The sequence below is a fragment of the Macrobrachium rosenbergii genome, chromosome 40, assembly GCF_040412425.1.
Source record: "Macrobrachium rosenbergii isolate ZJJX-2024 chromosome 40, ASM4041242v1, whole genome shotgun sequence".
In the NCBI taxonomy this organism is placed as follows: domain Eukaryota; kingdom Metazoa; phylum Arthropoda; class Malacostraca; order Decapoda; family Palaemonidae; genus Macrobrachium; species Macrobrachium rosenbergii.
In genome coordinates, this window is record NC_089780.1 from 4,893,132 (window position 1) to 4,919,351 (window position 26,220).

At 40.3% G+C, this 26,220-nt stretch overlaps 2 protein-coding genes across 2 annotated transcripts in view; one reads left to right on the forward strand and one right to left on the reverse strand.

Moving 5' to 3' along the window:
• LOC136826062 (crustacean hyperglycemic hormone-like) overlaps positions 1-7,328 on the forward strand; it is a 67,171-nt gene extending 59,843 nt beyond the window's left edge. Inside the window, exon 5 of the mRNA XM_067082960.1 lies at positions 7,300-7,328. The gene's annotated coding sequence lies outside the window, so the exon portion shown is untranslated. The remainder of the gene's footprint in view (positions 1-7,299) is intronic.
• The window catches only part of Ddx1 (ATP-dependent RNA helicase Ddx1), a 113,358-nt gene that overhangs the window by 16,877 nt on the left and 70,261 nt on the right, over positions 1-26,220 (reverse strand). Inside the window, exons 13-14 of the mRNA XM_067082957.1 lie at positions 7,697-7,798; positions 5,012-5,132 (exon numbers count right to left, since the gene is read on the reverse strand). Coding sequence (XP_066939058.1) covers positions 5,012-5,132; positions 7,697-7,798 — 223 coding nt within the window. The remainder of the gene's footprint in view (positions 1-5,011; positions 5,133-7,696; positions 7,799-26,220) is intronic.

Consider the following 26,220-nt stretch of genomic DNA (forward strand, 5'->3'; position numbering starts at 1 on the left):
CAAAATAAAGTTACGGTCCATTTTTATTACACAAAAGAAGGAAGGGAACATAAATGTGCAAGTTTTTTTCAGTATCGACTACATAAAACAGACTTTTATTAATCTAGTAAGATATTTGCTATTGTTTTTCTGCAATCAAAGCATGGAAGGAATCGTGGTACAGTTACTGACAAAGCTACTCGCATGTCATCTGACATATCAAGTAGATTTCTTCACTTTGATTTCAGATTTAATAATGCAGAGAATCCTATTTCACATGTAGGATAGTGCGCGCATCGCACTGGCAGGGGAGGAGCTAAATAGCTAAGTGTTTAAGATCGTTAGGACTAACGGTGTCATACAGAAAACACCTAATTCAACATTCTACCCAAGTATAAATTAATTTATTAAATAAAATAAATACCAGTACCCAGAGGTCGAGTCCCATACCCCCAGCATTTGGTTCCCATACCCCCAAGGGGTATCGATACCCCCGGTTACGAACCCCTGTTCTAATAAGTATGACTTTGCCAAAGGTGCTAAGTGGCAGATCATTTCAAAACAAATATTCACCTCCAGGGACAGATTTATTGCTGTTCAACAGAGCAAATTCAAACCCTTTCATATTAAATTTTCTATTGTAATATACATCTTCTATTGTTTCTAAATTTATTGTTATTCATTCTATACTATTTTTCTTTGTGCAGAAGTGTTCATCTAAATTTTTATCACTACTTACTTTTGCTAAGTTTTCTCCTATTACATTCTTTCGGATCAAGTATTCTCCCATCTTTTAATATCGCAAGTCTAGGTGGTTTAACATGGGTACCATTTATTCTTCTGAATTTTTCCCATATTTTTTGTGTGGGAGTATTATTAGAGAGATCTGATATATATTTCCTCCATGAAATGATTCTTTCTTGAATTACTTATTTTTAAATTTTGCAGATATTTTGTTATATAGAGGTTTTCATGAATCAATTTCTAATACAAGTAGTCCCTGGTTATCAGCGATCTGGTTTTTTTGTACATTCATAGCGACAAAAATTGGAGATTTTCGATGCTGATATGCACCAATTTCCACTTATCGGCATCAATACATACCTAACAGAGGCGCTGATAATCGAAAAATGGCAATTTTCACTCCTTATCGGCGGCAATAAGCGCTGAAACTCACTGACTTTCAGTTATCAGCAATTTTTGCTTATTGTCACGCTGTCAGAATGGAACTCCCGCCGATAACCGGGGACTGCCTTTAATAATATAGTTAGTTTTTGTAAATTGTCTTCTAATATCAGTAATGTTTTATTTATTTTGCTTAACTTTCTATTCAAATTATCTAATCATCTTCTAATTTGGTGTTTTATTTTCATTAATTCTGTTAGTTTTTCAGACCACCATGAAACTTTTTGTTGGATGAAATTTTGATTTTGGTATTGCTTTATCAGCAGCAAATTTTTAATGAAATCAACAAGAAACCTATTTGTTTCATTATGCTCTTGTATATACATGCTAAAATGGTGGGATATTTCTAGTGTGGAATTCATATTGCTCCCAATCTGCTCTATAAATGTTATATTGAGGGACATGTTTAGCAGTATTATTTTGTAATAATGAAATTAATACAAGCAGTCCCCAGTTATTGGCGGGGGTTCCGTTCTGACAGCGTGATGACAATAAAAAATCGGCGATTTCCGGCACCGATTTTCAGTTATCAGCACCTCTGTTAGGCATGTATCGAGGCTGATGAGCAGAAATCGGCGACTTTCGGTGCCGAAAATTGCCTATTTTTCGTGTGCCGAAAATTGCTGATTTTCATCGCTAGACAAGCCCCGTAAAACTGGATCTCCAACAACCGAGGACTGCCTGTATTGGGAAATGATCACTGGTGTGCAAGTCAACAACTGTATTCCAACCCAATCTGTCTACTATGCTTGCTGTACATGAGTTAAGTCAATCGAGGAAAATGTTCCATGTGTTTTTGAAAAATATGTGCTGATTTCATTATCATTTATAAAGCACACATGTCGTTTGAATCTACTTCCTGCTCTATTTGAGTTTGTACAATTGCAGTCCCACATTGGGTTGTGAGCATTAAAATCACCCACTATTAATATTGGTTCCTTGGCATTGTTAATTAATTCTTTACATTTATCAATGTCATAATTTTTATTAGGTTGGTTGTACAATTATAAAATACATAATTATTGTTTTTATTCAGATTTTAATACCAGATATTTGCAGGTCGGTAATGTTTATGGATACTCTGTCATAACATACTTTGTTATGTACATACACTGTATGGCTGTGCCTAAATTTCCTTCTTCCACTTGTGATGTAGATGCTAAGGTGTATTTACCTGTTGTTAATATTGTTTTTTTGCTGACATAATATCATTGGTTCATATTCCTTTAGTAATCACTACACTTCTCCTATTTGTAATCTGGTGTGTAAAACATTTACGTTCCATTGTATAATATGGCTATTGAAAATATTACGTTACAGCAGTCAAATTTTACTTTCTTTTTTGTATTATCAATTTGGATTTTTTCTAATAATTTACTCATGACATTCACTTGTTTTTCTTTATAATATATTAAGTGTGCAATGCACAGGCAACCTTTATCATGGGTGTTCAAATCAGTAGTTTCTTTTTTTCTATATTTCATAAAATTTCTTATAATGTTTGTTAAACCATCTTTTGTTATGTTTTTATTATTACTGCACAATTTGATGAAACAATTGTCACATCCTCATTTGTTATGTATACTTCTTGTTCCATTTATTCTTGTACCAATTATTGGGGATAATGTAATCTCTTCTCCCTTGACATAATCATTGTTATCTATGGTATGGATCTCTCCTACTGCTTTGGTGTTGTGGATATCTGCTTTCATTGGTTTGAATAATATTTTAGGAGACAAAGGTAGAATCTTAACTTGTTTTTTTTCTTTCTTCATAACCTTTATCTTTGGTTTAACCGATGTTTCTCTAATAATAGTTGGTTTCTTCATCTTGGGTCCAAAGGTCTTTTTTTACCTTTAATTTCCAGTCCATCCCACTCTCCTCTGTTACCTCTGTTAGTAACATCCTCCTGTGTTCCTATTTGCATTAATATTTCAAATGAATTGGATAAAATATTATCCATCTCATTTGTACCTGCTTTATTCTTTACCATTTTACTGTTTATTTCTAAAGCATTAATTTCTTCTTGACATTTACTTTTCTGTGCTCTGTTACTTCTATCTGTATGCATTTTTGTTTCATTATTCGCTCTTGTTATTGAAGAATATGTATGTTTCTTAGACGGATCTTGAATTCCTCTCACTTTAATTCCAACTTAGCCTCTTGTATAGACATCCCTGTTCTATCTATCTTGTAACAATTTCAATTCTGTATTGTATATACAGTACATACATTCTTTGGATCTTGAGTGATGATCTTGCCCACAGTTTACACACTTTGGCTCATTACACTTCCATTTTGTGTTATGTTCGTCAGAACCACAATAACCACATACAGGTTCATTTCGACAGTTCTTCTTCGTGTACCCATATTTACTGCAATTTTGACATTATAGTGGTTTTGGAACGTAAGGTCTCAGTTCTCTATTTTGGCCCAAAAATTTCTGTTTTTTTGAGGCAGGTCTTGACCTTCAAATTTTATTTTTGCAACTCTTAATACTTTATTATTCTGTTTACTTAGTATTATATATACCTCACAATCTTGGACTGTGGGATATCTCATTTTAAGAGAGTCCAATAGAATATTCTTCTCGACTGGTTCGTTACAATTTTCAGGAAGTACACTAATACCCTGAATGCTGTTCATAGCGTCATTTTTTTTATAATTACATTTACATTATCAATACTTTATGTGGACAAATAGTCTTCAGATTGGTTTTTGGTTGTGGTTTCTATAAGCAAGTCCTTTCTTTTATTTGTGTGAAGGACATTTCTGTTGTTGGATGTCTTTTCAATACATAGTTTTCCAACTTTAAGACTGAAATTTGTTGTTCTGTTTCCATGCTTAGAAACCTTCAACAGCCTCTACTCCCAAAGAGAGAGTTGAAGTGAGTCAAGGTTGGGTAATGTCGTTATTTACTCTTTTTGGGTGTTTTATACGGTATTAAAGTTTTAATACCACCATGATTTTGATTATTTGGATTATCCAGACAATTATCCATTTCCATGCTAGAAGATATGCTCTGTACTGGAGCAGCAGTCATCCACTGTGCTGGGACAATACCATCAAAGGGCCCAGGGGTACTCAAATCCTTAGAGTGACTAATCATAGAGACTGGAGGGAGAAAAAACTCCAAAACCTTAAAAAGATATCATCAGCCTTTCATGGAGTTTATTCTTCCACCAATGGCACAAGTGAGAGCTGACTCCCAAATGTCCACCCCCTAACCTAAACCACAGGGGACGGTACAATATGATTAGAGTGGCCCAAGTGTGAACCAAACCCGCTTCCTGGGACTCAGAGTGTTATTACCAGAATATAATCGTCCCCACCCTAATCATATCATGAGCAAACCAAATAGAATGGTGAGAGTCCTATCCCCAGAACCAGAGCCCCCTGGAATCTGTGGTCCAGCCCTAAGAATAGTTCCGCCCTTGAGCTATGAATCTGATATCTCTCAGGTCTAAACATTATTGGGTAGTTGATGGTCCTACCACAGTTCCCACTACAGTATTTAGATTCGGATATAAATCAAATCCGATCTATGATATCTTTTCCTGTTTATCAGATCCAATAAATTTTAGCAAAAGTGGAAAATCCTACAAAAATTAATCCAAAGAAATATATGCTGATATATGAGACTCTTGGACTCAAACACGGGATTCAGCTTCCTGGGGTTCAAGAGCCCCCTCACCACTTCAAGGTGGTCCCACATCAAGGGGGGATAATTTCTCACAAAATACTTGACACACTTATTTCTTTCACTATGCTAAAGCTTTTATCATAATATTATTTTGAGAAATGAGAATCCCTGGATACATCTGATTATAAACAGAGAAAAACTCACCTGCATTTGCTCTCTTCTCTCCATAAATAACTTTCCCGTCAAATTCATCAACAGGAACTTTCATCTCTCTGTCCACCTGCTGAATTGTAACTCCAAGATGTTCTTCAATATCGGCTAAATACTGCAATTAACAAAAGTAAAAATGTGTTGAGAAAGTTCCAATGAACCTATAATTTTTAATAAATTGAATTTGTGATACATACTGATGTTTACTTAGAGAGAAAAAATAAAAATGAAAGTATTTCCCAGTGTCAAAAATGCATTTCTTCTGAAATCTGTCTCAGAAATTTACCATGCATTCTAGAGGCTGAAAGTTATGTATTTCAATGGCATATCCTAGCCCAGACAAAGGTTACCTCAGCTGGACTGTAAATCAGGACTCCTGTATATGATCTCTGAATGAAGAATAAACATGATACTGAGTTAAAATAGTACACAAACAATACTCTTGAGAGTTTCCTTTTCCTTAGCCTAAAAAAGCATTTGAAAATAAGGCACTCAGAAGAATGTGAGGCATTAATTGGAGGGATAGGATATCAAATAACAGAATTTGAGAAGTAACGAGGTGCAGCTTGTCGATGAGTATGTTAGATTCTCACACTGGAAGTGGCTAGGCCATGTGTATAGAAGACAGGGAATAGTACGAGATACACCAGGGTGGGTTGCCCTTGGAAGAAGAGGTAGAGGTAGGCCAAAGGAGAAGCGGTTAAAGACAATGAGGTGGGAAGCAGGAGAAAAGTGTTGGGAAATCTTGAGGAGGTAGCCCCAGGACAGATTGTGGTGGCTTGAGTTCATCGAGGCCTTATGAATCCCCATGGGTGCTACAGGAAATGACTGATTGATTGATTGAAGAAAGCTTGGTGTGAATCAGAGCTGTGCAAGCCTCAGTCACTATAGGACCCCTCCAACAACAGAAGAAAGGACAACAATATCATCAGCACCTCCCTTCTAAACAAACAAGACACTCCTACCAGGGAAAAGAAAAATCAACTCCCAGATTGCATATCACAAGGAAGGGAAAAAGTGGTGGAGCCCTATTTGACTTAGATGGTTGGGGTTGTCTTCTACATAACATGCAGTGGAAGTCCTTCCCTTGGGAACACAGCACAATTTTCAATGGGCTAGGGCAGAGATGGTCTCCCCCCTCCCACATAGTACTTTCATTTTTTCCAAAAACCAGATCCCTTTAAAAAGGGGCCATAGAGAAAGACGTGTTTATTTGCTACCTCTCTTCAGCATCCCCAAGAAGCATTCCTCCAAATGCAGGGTGATCCTTGACCCATCAAATTACAACAAACATTGGTTACATAAATTTTTATATATACTATACTTATTTTATGGGAGCTCAGGAATGAAGAAATTTAACTGGTGGCCTACCAGCATGATTGGCTAATCTGGGGAGCCACCAAAGAAGAGTGTTAACAAAACCTGAGAGTGGTAGTCAGCAGACCCAGTTGAAAGGTTTCTTAATAGGAACAAGTCCCACCTTACATCCAGCAGACTTTTCCTGAGGCTGGGACTTTGTTGGGCTACACTTCACAGCCATCTGTCTCTTCCCAACAGCAGTCAAACCAGAAAAAGGAAGGACCAGAGAAGATTCCTTGCAGAGCCCAGCTTTTCCAGAGAACAATTGGAATGAAATCTGGACCTGTTACAGTTTGGGTTGGTGGTAGATCTCATCCTGAGATTGTGATTGTAGGATTTAAACAGTCTGGCTCTTCCATGCCAGGTAAAGGCTTTGCAATCACCTTCATCTGAGATTGGGAAGACACTCTGTCCACAGACCTGGAAGAGGTCTCTGGCAAACAGGCCAACCTAACTCCACCACTGCAGTAATAACCAAGGTTCCATAGCCTTAACCGAGAACCCTGTTAGTCATTAAAAGTCAAAGCACACTGATGTGAGAAATCTCTTTATAAGGTCAGAAGTGAACTGTGGTAGATTGGAGATGTCTTATGTTCCAACAGAATTTAATGTTGCAGATGTTTTTACTAAAATCTTAAGGCTAAAATTCAAAGTTACGAGTAAATTATTTGGGTTCTCGTATTATCTGTATATAGCACAATTTATTTAATAGTTTAGTTGTGTAACACTCCTGTATCACTATAAGAAGAAATTTGTAAGCTTTCATACTGATATGCTAATTCATAAATATTTTATGTTCGACGGGGAGTTATCAAGGTGTGCAATATCTAAAATATTTTGTGTATCACGTGACCTTGTTGTCAGATGTCTGAAACGAGGCAATTAGGTGGCGCTGAAAGGACAGTTTTGTTTCATTTCTCCAGGTTTGCAGATGATGTATATAGGAAGCCACAACTGAATTTTCTTCCATCATGATGTCAGAAATTGTAACAAGAATAAACCTTCCCAACTATTTCAACACTTGTGAGAATAAACCCTATTTCATGTTTTTACTATAAAAGCACAAGTCACTGAGAATGAAACCTACCTCATGTATTTATTGTAAAAGCAGAAGTCAATTATATATTTGCAACATTATTTATCCATTTTCAAAACCATCATAATCTCTAATACAGCTGTATTTACTTCAACAGTACGCACATGGACTACTGAAACTTTCATCTTTAAATGCATTCAACAAAAATGTGTACTACAATTCACAAAACAATTTAATGCTCTCCTCACTTTATAAAAGATACACAAGTCAATGGTCTGACTAACCTGTGGCTCATTATACCAGGTGCAACATCCCCTTTCCGTTGTGAGCTGTGTATTGTAACAGCCACGGCCGCGAGAAGGACACCACTCACCATGATACCACACCTGGAAAAAATTATGTAATACAAATAAATTAATAAATATAAATGGTATATATATACAGTCCAACCTCTTACACCTGGCACTCCATGGTCCAGTAACTCCCAAGATCCGGGACTTTTTGAATCAGCCGCCTTAGTTCTTGAGTGGCTACAAGGGCAGCGCCACAATTCATTTCAGTTTTAAATTTTTTCAGATTTCAGAACTGAAGCTTGCTTGGTAAATATAAAAGCACAGCTTATTTCCAACGAAAACATTCTATGAAACTGAAAAATATACAGTATACAAAAGAACTGTAATTTGAGTATACTTGTGTGTCATCCAACCTTGAGTATTATACAATCATTAAAATTTTGTCCAAAAACATCATTTCATCATAAACATTGTGTACAATGCGAGATGTATTTTGGGTAGATTACACTAGGCTAAGCTGCCTATACCTGTATCAGTTTTGGTAGACACCACTGATAATGCATATTACATCTGAGTTAGCTTTTGACTAATAAATAAGCCTAGAAGCAAAAGTTTAATAGGTTAAATACAAATCTTTATACATTAAATTAGGCTTACCAACCCTGTGACTCCTCTAAGAGTTCAATACTATTTCTTATAAAAAACAACCCCTTACTATTGCATGCAAGACACTAGTATAAACAACAGCAAGTAATGACAAACAATCAAATTGAGAAACAGCTGTCTGCTGATGTCTGTTGCCGTAACTAACAAATGTTTATTAAGAGTTGCGTTACAGTTGTCGACTTGTTAAAAATTTGCTAATATTCAATGGAGACTTGCAAAAATGAAATTAAAACTAAATCTTTATTCATGCTTCATGCATTAGAGAGGAAAGTGTTATGAATGTATGCCACTAAATTTACGGTTGTAGCTGTGGCTGAAGAAATGAATAACGCGCAGGCCACAAAACATTTTGGAAGAGGCAAAGCAACTTCTGATACTGGTAAAAGCACTCTTTTACCTCATTTAAATATGGGATTTATAAATAAAGTAAGTTGCATTTTTTTAAAGCCCAGCTTTGACAATTCACGAAAAAAAATATCCGAAATGTGTTTCATTTAGCAACTAATGATGTCCGTAAAACGCAGTCAGCTAATGACTTTGAGAACGTAAACATTATCAGAATGCACATGCACCTGATCACTATGTTTATAAACTATAATAAGAAATGACAAAAATGTATGATATATAATTGCAAACAATATGTAAAACAACCATTTTCTTAAAATTATCATTACAGTACTCTTAATACAACTGTATTATTTGACTTTTGCAAATGAATCTCTCTGTCTCTCTCTTTCCGTCCATGTGTTCATTTTTCCATGTGGTTCTTGAGTTTATACGTCTCTTTTCTTTTGTAGAGTAATGTATATTATTTTTCTTGATAGGCTGTCTTCAAATCTGTTTCCAGCGTTGCCTGCCATTACATTGTTAGCACATATTATGAAGGCATTCTCTACAATCAGTCTGGCTGTTTTGTTTGTATTCCTGTACAGAAATTCATATTTTCCCAATCTATGGTCTTTTTCCCAACAGCGCTTGGCGATTGCCGACGTCTGATTATAGTACCTTATGTTCTGCATATGTTGCTTGCTTCGTTCTTTGCATGATTTGCCACTTTCACTAAAGTAACGCTCTTCAAAGTATAAACACACTGCCATTTATAAACCCCCTCTTCCCTCTCTACCAACTTATACCCTAAGTATTGGAGGGAACAGGCACACATTAAGGCAAGAAGAACTATTTTTGGAGAAGGAAGGGATAGAAAAGGAACATTTGAAAGGGAGGAAAATAATTACAGTCCTGGACAACAACAATATTACACCCATCAACAAGAACCTAGATAATTTCAAATGGATAGGCAGTTACAAAAACACCATTAGGAATAAAATAATTGGAAACAAAAAGTTGGTAGAGGGGATATATATATATGTCTAGACTGTAAAGAGCGGTACTTTGGCGAAAGCGGCAAATCATGCAAAGAACGAAGCAGGCAGCATATACAAAACATAAGGTACTATAATCAGACATCGGTGGTCACCAAGCGCTGTTGGGAAACAGACCGTAAAACAGATTGGGAAAATACGAATTTTTTGTACAGGAACACAAACAAAATGGCCAGACTGATTGTAGAGAATGCCTTCATCATATGTGCTAACAATGTAATGGCAGGCAACACTGGAAATGGATTTGACGACACCCTATCAAGAAAAATAAGAAACGTATAAACATAAGAAACACATGGAAAATGAACACCTGGAAGGAGCGGCCGGCAGAGAAAGGACAAGGCCATGAAGGTGGGGCCACACAGGAGAAGAAGGGTAATAACATGAACAACGATTTTAATCCATGTCCCTACACAGATATAAATACTGCTGGACTACGTGCCCCGTCATTCTACGGATACTTGACAAATGAAGACTGTTAGTCCAGGAAAGCTTATAATTTTTTTAATAAATAACTCTGCTAGATACCATCCAGTTTCAATGAGGTTCTGTTAGCAAGATATATACTGTATATACGCAGTAATTCATGTTTTATTGAAGGATATGTATACTACTGAGATACAGGAGAGAGAGAGAGAGAGAGAGAGAGAGAGAGAGAGAGAGAGAGAGAGAGAGAGAGAGAGAGAGAGAGAGAGAGAGAGAGAGAGAGAGAGAGAGAACATTAACTGAAACAGGTATGTCTACATGGAAGCCTAAGTAAACTAACGCACACACACACACACTCCTCCTTCACTATTCTATTTATATTTTATGCTCCAATATTTTCATTAACACTATACTTCTCCTATATTTTCTCATTTTTTATTTTTACAAACCAAAAGATACACAATCATGTGCGTAAGGTACATACATATAAGGAGAATTTGCTCCAAAACCTCTTTATACAGTTCCAGCTTGGTTTCCACAAACAATCTAAAGCCACGGACACACTTGTTGCATTTCCACGTATCGTATCATCATTGCGTATCACACAGTGATACGACACAGTGCAACAGGTTTTATTGTATCCACTTTTCAGCGCCAATAAGCGCCGAAAATGCTTTCCCATCCACACTGGTACGCAACACTGATAAGATTCGCGGAAATGCAACAAGTGTGTAAGTACTATTAGTCTCTTCCTAATCATTTGCACAAGCCCTGCAAACTTTCTTGCTTCTCTTACTCTGTAACTCACCTTTTCTCTAACCCTACCATACGGATTCCTACATACTTGTGTGAAGTGACCACTATCATTCTGCAACAAAACATTTTAACACTAATTGCTCCATCTCCTTATTACCATTTATCCTTATTACTTGTACCTTAACTTCGGTCACATTGACTCTTACCTTCTCCTCTTGCTAACAATTTCTTAATTCTTTTACTAGTTCCTGCAGTTTCTCTTCAATATCCCAATTAGCACTATATTACCTAAAAAATCATGTAGGTTGTATTCCACAAGCCATGCATGACTTATTGTCTCACCGTATAAATTTGCACCTAGACCTACTGTCCTTTTTCTGACTTCTCACACAACTACATCCAGAATAACACTGACAAAGCTATAAAAATATAATACACCCTTGCCTGAGGCCCACTTTTACACCAAACCTGTTCACTCCTGCCAATCTGTTCTAATATACTACACCCAATCATAACTTTTAACTGCTCTCGGTTAACTTAAATTCTATACTATCCATCCTCAACACCCTACATTAACCCTCTGTTAACTCTACCAAACCAATTCAACCTCCAAGAATGCCATACTGTATATGGATTTTACCTTTTTACTTAAAAATTTCTCACAAAACTGTTCTGTAACACCCTTAAACTAAATCCACAATGTTCTCTTATTAATGTTTCTGTCATCTATTTTACTTTTTCAGTCAGAATACAACTTACAGTTACCTCTGTCACTGATACCTTTAGACCATTGATACAATTACTCTGACTGCTCATTCATTCAGAACCTCTCCCTCATCCAGACAAACATTACAAACCCTGGTTAGCCACTCAATCACATCATCACCACAATACTGTAGCATCTTGCATACAATCACATCAACTCCTAGTGTCTTTCCATTCTAAAGTTTCCCCGTTGCCTTCCTTTCACCCTCAACAGTCATTTCCACAAGTATTCTCAAACTTAAGAAAACCCCTTTCCACTCTTACATCATTTAGCTCTGCCTCTCTCCTTTCCTCCATGTTCAATCATTCTTCAACACACCAACTACACTAGTGCAGGACTGCATTCACTTCTGAGAACATCTTACCATTTGCATCTTTTATTCTGAGATCCCTTTGTTTATTAACATTTCTTTCTGCATTTACTTCCCCACAAAATTATTCATTCTCTTTGAAGTTCTTATCTACCTTTGTCCTTCCACTCTTATCATTTGCCTCCTATCTTTCACCTTGACTACCAATACCTGCAAGCTGCACATGAACTCTTCTGTTATGCAAAAGTACTTTTTTCCTTCATTAAATATTTTGCTTCTGCATCACAACACTTAATATATTTATTCCCTTATCCTACCTTCCTATACTCACAAACACTGCCTGTTGTCCACATGACCCCACCATGGAATTTTACATACAGTCATACCCTGAACTTAGCCGAGGTTAGGTTCCAGAACCCTAGCGCAAGGCGAATTTTCGCGTAAGTTTGGAACAGTTTCTAAAAATGCTAATAAATGCTTCTTTCTAGAGTTTAAACACTAAATATGTCCCTAATCATGCTCCCAAAGTGTTAGGCTAACTTTTAAATTAAATTAAAGTTACTGTAGTTTCATTTAAAAGTTAACTTAATACACTTAAAAAAGGAAATAAATGGTTGACATAAAAATAGAGTTGGAAGAGAACAACGGCTGTAGACGTGGGAAGGCGAATGATGGCCACGGATCTGGGAAGGAGAACGATGGCTGCATATACAGGAAGGCGAATGATGACTGTGGATGCAGGAAGGAGAACAATGGCCACAGATGCGGGAAGACAAATGACAGCCATGGTCCTTTCTTGAAGATCTCGATGAGGAAGGCCGCCGAGCAGCAAGTCAGATGAAGAACTGCGGTTATATCCATCTCTACGGTGGTGTTTGGATGTACATCCGTCACAACCTACACGGCCGTGTCTATTCAAATGTCCACGTCTGAGGGAATCCGAGAGGAATCATGATTTCCTCTGGGTGACCGTGATTTGGAACGAAGACATCTAGGAGGCATATGCCTGACAGGACTTCCAGGAGGTTCTACCACTTGGGGTTTCTTGATGGGAGCTTTGTCATCCTTTCTCCTAAATTGAACAGGATGCATTGGAGAAGAATGAACAACTGGAGAGTCCTTCTCAGAACAAGATTCATGATGGTGAAGGTTGACAGATGAGAAACATTTCCCACAAGAACACATACATGTGCAGGAAAAGTAAGTATACCTTAGTTTTACCAGACCACTGAGCTGATTAACAGCTCTCCTCGGGCTGGCCCGAAGGATTAGACTTATTTTACGTGGCTAAGAACCAATTGGTTACTTAGCAACGGGACCTACAGCTTATTGTGGAATCCGAACCACATTATAGCGAGAAATGAATTTCTATCACCAGAAATAAATTCCTCTAACTCTTCATCAGCCGGCGGCAGGAATTGAACTCCGGCCCATCGAATGACGGTCTGAAGCTCAACCGACTCGGCCAACAAAGGGCAGACATGTGCAGGAGAAACACTGCCGTGGTCTGAAGGTGAAGAAGAAGAGATGGTCTTCTGTTTCTTGGGGAGAGGAGCTGCAACAAAGTCCTTAATCCTCCAACATCTGATGCAGGAACTAACAGGAGGGGGAGACGATGGAGATGAAGATCAAGAGGAAGACGACGAAGACAAAGAGGGAGACCTAAGCTGTCTCCTCTTAACAAAATGGCCATACTTCTCTTGAAGGGCAGAGTCGACAGTGTCAAGCACAGTCTGAATGAGCAAGGAAGCAGATGGCACAGTCGCAGATGATGTCATAGTAGAACTAGGCTGTGATGTCATGGGAGGAGACGAACACTGTATGCGAGCAGTTGGAGCAATCTTGGGCTGAATGAGAGGTGACCCAAGACGATATGTAGAGAAAACCAAAGGCATCTCACTAGAAGGGGTAGCACAACACCCAATAGAATGAAGGCTGGGAGAGTTGGGAACTGACATGGCGGCCGACACTCAAATGCGTGACGACATGAAACAGGACAGCAGGCCCTCTAAAGTTGGTACCCTTGATAGGCCTGATGAAACCCAAACAACCAACATCGTCTGTGGATCTGAGCCTGAAACAAGAGGAAAAAGATGGCAATGCCCCCACCCTTCAGGGAGGAGAAACATTCCCCTCCCCCACAACAGAGACTATTATTGTTAATAAAATAGTTTAACCAGACCACTGAGCTAATTAACAGCTCTCATAGGGCTGGCCCTAAGGATTAAAGTGAAATGGAGTCCCAGGTCTAAGCCATAAAAAAAAGTATAACTTAGTTTAACCAGACCACTGAGCTGATTTACAGGTCTCCTAGGGCTGGCCCGAAATATTAGATTTATTTTAAGTGGCTAAGAACCAATTGGTTACATAGCAACAGGACCTACAGCTTATTGTGGAATCCGAACCACATTATAGCGAGAAATGAATTTCTATCACCAGAAATAAATTCCTCTTATTCTTCATTGGCCAGTCGGAGATTCGAACTCGTGGCCAGCAGAGTGCTAGCTGAGAACAGAACCCACTTGCCCGACGAGGAACTAAGGTAGGCTAAACACTGAAACTAAATGATGAATGAATAATTAAATCTTAAAAATATGCAAAAAGCATATGCTTCCACACCAGAACACATGCACACATTGAATACAATTGCTCAAGTTTCATCTGTACAATTAAAAAATAAATAAAACTGAGTAATGATAAAATTCTGAATAACTTAAAATTGTTTAAGATTAGGATTTTTTATATATTAGTTGCCCCAAGGGATTTTGTATTTTCATAAATTACTTTTTATACTTAATCAATTGATTTATATTTCTTCATGAATATTAAAACTGAGTCAGTTGAAAATGTTGCAGACTCATAAAACTTCACCATTTCCAAAAGTTGATAACCGATGTTGGTTGTATTTTGGGCATTTGCATAACACGTTTAACTGTTATTATCACTTTGCATTCTAAGCATTTGGGAGCTGGTTCATGTGGAATGCTCATCAAGTGTCCATGTGTCAGACGAGTATCGTCTATTCGGAGATGTGTCAGAATTACTTGCGCATGCCTCTGTCTTTGTTATGATGAACTCCATTTTTTACCATCCAGGTTTTATTTGCTTCAGCTTAATATTTTCAGTATGACTTGGGTGATGATCTAAAGGTTCTTGAACATATTCTAAGGGCTTTGTTATGATCTGGGTCTAACGTTTTCAGCGTTGCGTCTGATGCTGAGCCATATATTTCACTTCCATGATCAATAATAGACAACAATGTTGTTTTATACAATAAAATAACGGTATGTCTATCGGCTCCCCAAGTAGTGTATGATAGTTTTTTAATTAGATTTAATGCTCTTTTACATTTAGATTTCACGTATGTTATGTGGGCTTTCCAGTTTAAGTGAGTACAGCATTAAATATTAATCCCAAAAATTTTGCTCTGTCTAATAGGTATACCATGGTTGCTGATTTTTAAATCTATTTCTTCACCTTTTTTTTGCTTTTTATTCTTATAAAACATTACTGCTTGAGTTTTTTGTATTGATAATTTATAGCCTACAGATGAGGCCCATTCATCTGTTTTTATTATAATTTTATTAATGATTCACTCTGCATGTTTTAAGTGAGATGCTGAATAATATAAATGCAGTCCCCGGTTAACGGCGGGCTTGGTTAACAGCGATCCGGTTTTATGGTGCTTGTCTAGTGACGAAAATTGGCAATTTTAAGCGCCGAAAATCGCCAATTTCTGCTTGTCGGCGCCGATAACTGAAAATCAGCGCCTTTCCGCACCGATAACCCCCGAAAATCGCCAGAAAAGCGCTGGAAATCGCCGATTTTCGGTTATCATCACACTCTCAGAAACAGAACACAGCCGATAACCGGGGACTGCCTGTATGGCAAATTCATTCATATACAAGTTACTTTTAATTCCAATAGACAGAATATTACTGTCATATATTGCTAAAGTAAACAGTGTACCACTAAGGCTGCTTCCTTGTGGAACACCATTTTCAAGTGGAAATGTACTTGACAATACATCATAAATTCTCACTTGATAAGTGCAATTTGTCAGAAAATTTTGGATAAACCTGGATAAATGTCCACGGATGATGTTTCTATGTAACTTTTTAACATTGCATATCTCCATGTAGTATCATGTGCCTTTTCAAAGTCAAAACAGACGGCTACAGAAATCTGTTTTTGCTCAAACCCTCTTCGTATGCAGTCTTCTTAGTTAGATAGACAATCCAATGTGGATATGCCACATTGTGACCCGAACTGAGTGGGAGTCAAAATTTTATTTCTGAGTCCAGTCCCGTGTCAGCCGGTGAAATTCCATTACAGCACGAATTTCTAGGTATAATATGCTAGATATACCAGAGAAAAAGAGCTTTCAGGAAAGCTGGGGTTACTAATTTCAGTCGAGCGCCTTCTAGGAAGACGTCGGTATAACGAAGGGTGAGTGAAATACCACTACCACGGAGACTTACTCGAAAGACCTCTCCCTATCAAAACCCCCGGAACAGAGCGGTGAGCCGTTACAGCCCCTACACCCAACACCAGGCAGGACGGCGACACCAGCGCCACCTACTTCATTCCATTTTCTAGCACGTGATAACTATCTTTTGATTTTGTGTGCTCGTGCCTTTTTGTGGAATTTTCCATCCTTCATCATGTCATCAAGCAGCTTTACTATCTCCAAGTTAAGTACTATATTATTGTGGGGTTTTTCGTTCTATTTTTGGCTGTTTTGGTCTCATTTTATATATAATTTTGAGATCTTATTATGACGCCACGGCGTCCCCCGCCAGCCATGTCGACCGCGAGGCGACCCCATCAGTTCTTTTCTGTTGGAGTTGTATCATTGTCGTTATAGATGATATATATGTATTTTGCCCCATGGTTCTCCTCCTGGCGGGTTTCCTCATGTGGCACCCTTTTTTTTTTGTTAATTTACATAAATTTGGCCTACCGGCCCTTTTGAGGTGATGCCCCGTCCAGGTTCCCCCCCTCCAGGTTGGGTTCCCTTTTATTTTAGTCTGTATTAGGCCAATTATTATTTTATTCTTGGCGATAGTGCTCTCGATTCGTTTATTTTGCATCGTTTACCTCCTCGTGGTGGCGGCAGCCTTAGATCTAACCGTTGCCCCGAGGTAGGCTACGCACCCTATTGAGCACATTTTTATTTCATGTTTTTGTGTGATGGTTTTTTAGTGGAGTAGGTTATTGCTTCCATCCCCTTGCCCTCGGCGTGGAGGTCCATCAGGTTGAGGAAGTTTTAGTTGCTGTTTCCTCCGGGGTCGTTTTTTGGTGGGCAGAGTGAGCCCCTTAGTTCTCTTCCTTCCTTTGGGGGAATAGAGTTCTTTGGATGTGTCTCCTCTAGGCTATTCGCCTTCTTGCCCCCTCTTCTCGTTCCCGGTTGGTTCTCGGCACAAAATTTCTCTCCTTGTTTGTTCCTCCTGCCCTTTTCCTAGCCTATACTAGGTTAGGTCCCTATTAGGCTGTGCCTAGGCAGGAGTCGGGCATCGAGGCTTGGTCGCTCCCCTTTCCTAGTAGTAGGCCACCCTCCTAATCACAGTTCCCATAGACCCAGTTCATTCTTGGGTGGTGTAGTGCAGTTGAGCGGGTTATATGTTTCCCCGTCTCCTGTTCTCTTTCTTCGTAGCCTACCTTTCTCGCCTACTCCACCCACTCCCCCCCACACCCTTCCAGCTTTGCTCTACTCGTGCGGGTGACGCTAGATGGCATTTTCTCAGAGTTCAGGGACTTCTCTATTTGGTAGAGGGATTCGCTCCCTCCCATACAGTCCCTAGCATCGCTGTGTTGGGTTGGTGATGGTTCACTGTGAGCTCGAACGTGTTCGAACACTCTATCCCGAATTCCTCCCTCTCCGTCGGGCTACTCGGCTGGGTTATTATTTTTGCTCCGGTTTATGTTACTAACATACGAGCATTTGGCCCACCTTGTTTCTCTGGCGGAGTAATAGTGAAGAGGGATTTATTCATTTATATAAGGGGAGCGGATCCCTCCGGTCTCCGGAGTATTTACTATTTACCATCATTAGTTTAATGTTATTACATGATATACGTATTTAAATATACATATTTTTGTTATCTTCGGAGTACTCTCCTTAGTTTTGTAAGTGAGTCCGGTTCTACGCCCGGGGGTTCCGCCGTTAATTTTACAGGCAACCCTTATGGAGTTCCTGTTGTCTCATCTTTTTCATTCCCGGAGTATTCCAGGGTCTGGAAGTCTTGCCTGCCACTCTGTGTATTTTGGAGCTTATTGGCCTAGTTTATTAAAAAGGTATTTCTTCTCCACCGGAGTATTCGGCTGCAGTTGAAATTCCCGGCCTTGCCGGCTTTAGATTGCTTAGAGTGGTAGGTTCATGTTTTTTCCACTTACAGACTGTTCGCTGTGAGGAGCCGGGGTGTACGGCGTCACTGCAACAACCTTACGGTCACGAGTGTGCCGGACCCACGCTGGTTGTGCAGTCCGGCTCGACCACCTGGTAGTCTGGCACCCCGATGGTTGTGAGGTTTGCTTCGCCTTCTGCGCAACCATCCAGGATGAGTCGGTAAATGACAACCTTCCTCCGTTTTATGCTCCTCATTTTGAATTTTGTTTAAGTGGTTTCCGGACTGTTTTTTCGCCCTTAGCTAATTGCTGGTTTTCTTTCAGGCGGGACGAGTCCTCTAAGAAGTCGGCCTTGGAATCACTCCGGGCCTGGGTGGCTGGGTTTGGAAGAAATGTTCCGTCGGGGAAGCCCTACGTCCTCGACGCGAAGTTGAGGGACCTGCTCTACCCCGGCGCACGAGTGGCGGCCGCAGTGCCAGAAGATCTTGCCACCCCCATCATCCAGCAGATCCGGGATGCGACCCAGCCACCCCAAGTGGATATTCTCTACTCAGAAGTTTCAGAGGACGTCGCCGCCTTGAATTTAGACCTCGAACCCATGGCTACTGAGCAGGACCAGGGGGTAAGTAGCGAGGTAGGTGAGGTTGTTGGGGCGGGCGCCCTTTTTGATTCCCCAGCTTCTTCAATATCTTCCTTTTCAGGTTTTGGGAAGTCTTCCTCCTTGGGTGATAGGGCTCCATCAGCTATCCCCAAGTTGAAGTTGAAGACTTCATGGAAGGCGAAGGGCTATAAGTCCTGTCCTCCAAGAAAGCACGCCTTTCCCCGTCAAGGCTAAGGTCTCAGCACCTGTAGCCTCCGGGAGCAAGTCTGGTTCCTCCGGCAAAGGCGCGAGTAAGAGGGCAACAAAATCAAGCCCTCTCGCCAACCTGCTTTTGATTTGGGAGACCTTTGCAAAGAAATGTTCCAAAGGTTCTCCGAGGATTTCAATGACAAGTTCAACCAAATTTCAGAAAAGTTTGCCACGCACCTGGCGACAATAAGATTTCTGAGAAGTTTGCCTCTTATGACAACATGCTGGCAGGAATGGCCAACCCACCCCAGCCGAACCCCAGTATGTCATTCCCAACACAGCGGACCTCCCGCCTTTTCGATCTTGGCAACCTTGGCGTTTCGCCCTCCGGGCCATCCAACACGATGGCAAACTGACCATTGAAGGTCTTGCACGAGACGGTTGGAGGAGTTGGAGTTCTTCCCCCCGATCTTTTGCCCCTTATCCAGGCTTCGTAAGGTTGACAGAGGAAGCTTGGATACGTTCTGGTAAGGTTCCCAAGGAGACTGTCATCATCCCCAGGGACCAAGCTCAGTCGTCTCTCCTGCGCCCTCTGACGGAGTGGCAGGCAGACAACACAAAGTTGACTCCTTTCAAGGGCAGCTTTACTATGTTTGCCCTGGGAGACAACTTACCAACTCCCTGTTTGAACAAAGTCGCCCTGGCTACGGCCCGAGCGTGCTTTGATGGTAATCCGTTACTGCAGCTAAGGGAACAGACCCCACTTCCTGGTGTTCCCGGAAGTGATGAGTTCTGGCTGGGTGCTCCGTCCACCTTCACGGTCGGGAAGTTGGACCCCTCTGTGCTTCCTCACAGTTTAGTGAGGAACTCCCAAGCTGCCGGAATCTTTGCTAAAGGCGGAGTTTGATGCCCGGACTAAGCTTAGCCCGGTCCCTGAACTCCGTCTGCCTCACGGAAGCCACTGCCGTCTCCTGCCGGACGAGCCCTTTTTCCAGGTCTTAGCTAAGTCCCTGTTAGCTGGCTTTCAGTCTGACCTGTTTGAATTCATCATGGCCAGACTGGAATGTAGGAAGTTTATCTTTGCAAACGCTACTATCCGTCACGAGCCTAACAAGCTCGGAAAGAGCTCGATCTGGGGACCTAACCTCTTCCCAGAAGAAGAGGTTACGAACGCGTTATGGCGGAGGCTACAAGGGCCAACCAGAGTCTGTGCTCTCGCTGGGGCATCTCCACCTACAAGCGCAAGACCCCTGAATCTGGCGGCCCCAGGCGAGAGGAGGTAAACGGTTTAGGAGACAGAAGAGGCCCCACCAGCAGACGGTAGTTCAAGCCGTCCCAGTCTCGGCAGTGGCACAGCCCTCCACTTCAAAAGCTCACCCCAACAATATGTGCTGGTCCAACCAGCTCATTCCCTTGCTGCGCCCTCGTATGTTACTTCACCAGCTTACAACCCCACCTACGAGGGCGAGGGTTACTTTCACGGCCTTAACAGAATCGCAAGCGGGGGAAGAGGCAGGGCCCCCTCACAGAGGGAAGGCGAACACCACCCCAAGAGGAAAACCTGGACGTGGCAGAGGGAACAAACTCGCTCCCTCCCACTGAGAAAACACAGGTAGGCGGTCGCCTCTATTGGTTCAGGGACCAATGGACCTTCAGCCCTTGGGCACACAGTATTGTGTCCAAAGGTCTGGGTTGGAGTTGGATCAAGGAACCTCCTCCTCGAACAGGTTTTACCAGCCACCCTCATCAATCCTACGAGATTATGTGGCAGAATTGCTCAACAAACGAGCAATAAAGAAAGTAAGGCACCTAAAATTTCAAGGCAGGTTATTCACAGTTCCCAAAAAGACTCAGATCAGCAAAGAGTGATCTTGGATCTGTCGATCTAAATCTCTACATAAAATGCGACAAATTTTCGCATGCTTACAATAGCTCAGGCACGGACTCTACTTCCGCGTGGAGCCGTCACCACCTCCATCGATCTTTCAGACGCTTATTATCACGTCCCAGTTGCGCGGAACTTCTCTCAGTTCCTCGGTTTCAGACTCGGGAATCAAGCCTACTCGTTCAAGGTCATGCCCTTTGGCCTAAACATTGCGCCCAGGATATTCACCAAGCTGGCGGACACGGTAGTTCAACAACTCCGGTCCCGAGGGATATCCCTAGCAGCGCCTGGACGATTGGATAATTTGGGCACCAACAGTTCTGGAGTGTCAGAAGCTCACGACCTTAGTCATCAACTTCCTAGAATCGTTAGGTTTTCAGCTGAACAGACAAAAGTCCCGCCTGACTCCGAGTCCCGGTTTCAGTGGCTGGGCCTCCAGTGGGATCTGTCTGCTCACACGTTATCTCTCCCGCCTCCCAAGAGGAAGGAGATAGCATCTCTCACCAGAAAATTTCTCAAAAATCAATCGGCATCCCGCCGATCTCAAGAAAGGGTCCTTGGGACCCTTCAATTTGCCTCAGTGACGGACCTGCTCTTAAAAGCGAAACTAAAAGACATAAACAGAGTGTGGCGGAGTCGAGCCAATGTCAAGCTCAGAGACAAGGTCTCCTCCATCCCTCGAATCTTGAAAACAAGGCTACGGCCTTGGACCTCAGTCAAGGGCCTGTCCAAGTCAGTTCCGCTTCAATTTCCCCCTCCGGCACTAGTTGTCCACACAGACGCTTCCCTAAGCGGCTGGGGGATATTCACCAAAACAAAAAGTACAGGGAACGTGGTCCACAATGTTTCAGCAGTTCCATATAAACACCCTGGAAGCTATGGCGGTCTTTCTAACTTTAAAGAAAATCCGCAGCTTCCCCAACCGATTCATATCAGGTTGGTATTGGACAGCGCAGTGGTAGTTCATTGCATCAACAGGGCGGCTCCAAATCAGGTCGAGTAAAACCAAGTAATGGTTGCTATCTTCTCCCTGGCGAACAAGCACGGCTGGCACCTGTCAGCCACCCACCTTTGGGGGTATGGAACGTGGTGGCGGATTCCCTGTCCAGGACTACCCCGTTGGAGACGGAGTGGTCCCTGGACACGGAATCTTTCAAATGGATTTGCCGCCGGGTTCCTGGTCTCCAAGTGGATCTGTTCGCGACAGAAAGCAACTTCAAGCTCCCCTGTTATGTTTAACCTGACCCTCATTTATTACGCCACGGACGCAATGACAATAGATTGGAACAATTGGGAGAAAATTTATCTGTTCCCTCCAATAAATTTACTGTTGAAAGTATTACACAAACTCAGGACATTCAAAGGTCAACTAGCCCTAGTAGCCCCCTATTGGCCGAAGAGCAATTGGTTCCCTCTTCTTCAGGAACTGGGACTGGAGTCTTCGATTCCCAAGCCCATACTGACCCAGACAGTACACTCTGTTTTAAAGATAAAGACTGTCAGCTTCCTCAAGAATTCAGAATGCTAATTAGTTTTATGGACTTTATAAAATTGCTCGGCCAGCCCAAAAAGGGGCAAACATTGACCCTGTCAACACACTATTTCTTGAGTCAGATAAAAGAGATTCTCAATGACTTAGACAATATGATTCAGCAGTCAAAAGTTAGCCTCCTTCCGAGAGGTGAGGTCCTCCTTCCCCCTGATCCTAGATTCTTAGCCAAAAACGAAGACCCACAAGACAGGTGGTCTCCTTGGAAGATGGTGCCCTTCCACAAGACCAGTCTTTATGTCCAGTTCATACACTTAAATCTTACCTTTTAAGAACTCCACAGAGTAAGTCGGGTCCTCTTTTTATCAGGGAGAAAGGTGGTACTCTATCACTGAATGGTATAAGACAACAAATCCTGTATTTTATTAAACAAGCCAACCCAGATTCAGTTCCTAAGGTTCATGATATTCGAGCAGTTGCTACCTCCATTAATTACTTTCATAATATGGATTTCTCAGAATTGTCTAAATACACGGGTTGGAAATCACCTCTAGTGTTTAAACGCCACTATTTAAAATCGCTCAAGCCCTGAAATTTTCTACCATAGCTGTGGGAAGTGTCATCTCCCACCTTAACCAATCATATCCTTATCCTCCTTTCCCCCCCCGCCTGCCTGCCTCATTTACTTGTCTGCTTGTCCTCCTGGTTGATCATGCCTCACTGCCTTGCTCCTCATATTGATGTAATTTGTCTCTGTTGACTGGAAACTGTAATCTGACGGGTTACGATTGTGTTTTCTTGTGGTGTACTGGGCGGTTTTTATTTTGCCCCATGTACCCCAGATATGTGTATGTGCACTGTGTGTTTTGCTTGTCAATTGGTTGATCTCTTACGTGTTTAGCTTAAGTTTGCGTGTGTAGCTTTAAGATTGTGTGTACCATTTAAGATTGTATGCACCATTGTTCCTATCCAATTTCGTGTAATATTGTGCTTTAGTAATGTTAAGTGGTTTTGGGGAACCCTTCCCGTCGTGCTGGGGACCTCCCCTAATCTGTCTAGTCTTAAGTCTTTAATGTGCCTTAGGTTTAGTGTTTTTCTCACATGTAAGAGATTCCCTCATTAAAACTGCTTTCGTAATTTATGTTTTTTCTTCAGATTACTCAGTTTCCTCGTAGTTTGCAGCCTTGGCATGATTCTCTGTCACTATTTCACCGGCTGACACGGGACTGGACTCAGAAAAGGGATTTTGACAAACGAAAAATCTATTTCTGAGGAAGGTCCCGTGTCACCCGGTGACCCTCCCTGAATCACCTGTGGCTCCCCCCCCCCTTTTTCTTGCACATGCCAAGTCTGGGGTTAGTGCTAGCATGGAATGAGGTAGGTGGCGCTGGTGTCGCCGTCCTGGCGGATGTTGGGTGTAGGGGCTGTAACGGCTCACCGCTCTGTTCCGGGGGTTTTGATAGGGAGAGGTCTTTCGAGTAAGTCTCCGTGGTAGTGGTATTTCACTCACCCTTCGTTATACCGACGTCTTCCTAGAAGACGCTCGACTGGGGGTAGTAACCCCAGCTTTCCTGAAAGCTCTTTTTCTCTGGTATATCTAGCATATTATACCTAGAAATTCGTGCTGTAATGGAATTTCACCGGCTGACACGGGACCTTCCTCAGAAATAGATTTTTCCTTTGTCAAAATCCCTTTTTCTCGTATGTGCCGTGTTAGTCAAGGATTTACCATTTTCTCTAGTAATATGCATAAACAACTTGTTAAAGAAACTGGTCTGTCACTGTTTACATTACTGGGATCCTTTCCAGGTTTGAGGATAGGAATAATTATAGCTTTACGCCATTCATCAGACAATAAATTTCGAAGGCATAAGTGATTATAAAACTCTAATAACTATGACTTTGTCCAAGGTGCTGAGTGGCAGATCATTTCAAAACAAACATTATCACCTCCAGGGGCAGATTTATTGCTGTTCAAGAGAGCAAATTCCAACTCTTCTATATTAAATTTTCTATTATAATATATATTTTCTACTGTTTCAAAATTTGTTATTAATCATGTACTATTTTTCTTTGTGCGGAAATGTTCATCTAAATATCTGTCACTAGTTACTTTTGCTAAGTTTTCTCCTATTACATTACTTATTTCTTTGGGATTACGTATTCTTTTCCCATCTTTTAGTATGGCATGTCTAGGTGGTTTAACATGGGTACCATTTATTTTCCTGAATTTTTCCCATATTTTTTGTATGGGAGTATTATTAGAGAGATCTGATACATATTTCTTCCATGAAATGATTCTTCCTTTAATTACTTTTTTAAAATTTTGAAGATATTTTGTTATATATCAATTTCTAATAATAATATAGTTTTTGTAAATTTTCTTCAAATATCAGTAATGTTTTATTTATTTTACTTAACTTTCTATTCAAATTATCTAATCGTCTTCCAATTTGGTGTTTTATTTTAATCAATTCTGTTAGTTTTTCAGACCATCATGGGAATTTGTGTTCTGCTGGCTGAAATTTTGATTTTGTATTGCTTTATCAGAAGCATTTTTAATGAAATCATTTTTAATGAAATCAACAAGAAATCTTATTTGTTTCATTATGATCTTGTGCATACTAAAATGGTGGGGTATTCCTAGTGTGGAATTTATATATTTCCCAATCTGCTTTATAAATGTTATATTGAGGGTCATGCTTGGCGGGGTTATTTTGTAATAACGAAATTAATATTGGGAAATGATTACTGGTGTGCAAGTCATCAACTGTATTCCAATCCAATCTGTCTACTATGCTTGTTGTACATAGAGTTAAGTCTACTACGGAAAAAGTTCCATATGTTTTTGAAAAATATGTGCTGATTTCATTATCATTTATACAGCACATGTCATTTGAATCTATGAATTCTTCTATTTTACCTCCTGCTCTATCTGAGTTTGTACAATTAAAATCCCATATTGGGTTGTGGGCATTAAAATCACCTACTATTAATGCAAGTTCTTTGGCACTTTAAATGTAATTCTTTAAGTTTATCAATGTCGTAATTTTTATTAGGTTGGTTGTATAAATTATAAATTACATAATTATCGTTTTTTATTCATATTCTAATACAGTACTTGATATTTGCAGGTCAGTAAAGTTTACAGGTACTTTGTCATAACATGCTTTGTTATGTACATATATAGCAGTACCTAAATTTCCTTCCTCCTCTTTAGAGGTAGATGCTAAGGTATATTTACCTACTGTTTTGTTGACATGCTGTAAACATAATATCATTGGTTCATATTCTTTTCGTGGTCGTTGTATTTCTCCTAGGTGTAATCTGGTCTGTAGACTATTTACGTTCCAATGTATAATATAGCTACTGAAAATATTATGTTATAGCGGTTGAGTTTTACTTTCTATTTTTGTATTATCAACTTGGGTTTTTTCTAATAATTTACTCACGACATTCATTTATTTTTCTTTATAACATACTAAGTGCTCAATGCACATGTAACCTTTTTCATGGGTAGTCAAATCCGTGGTTTCTTTTTTTCTACATCTCATAAAATTTCTTACGATGTTTGTTAAACCATCTTTTGTCATTATTGCATAATTCAAGGAAACATCTGCTTCCATGGGTTTTACTAATATTTTAAGAGATAACGGTACAATCTTAGCTTGTTTTTGTTCTTTCTTCACATCCATTG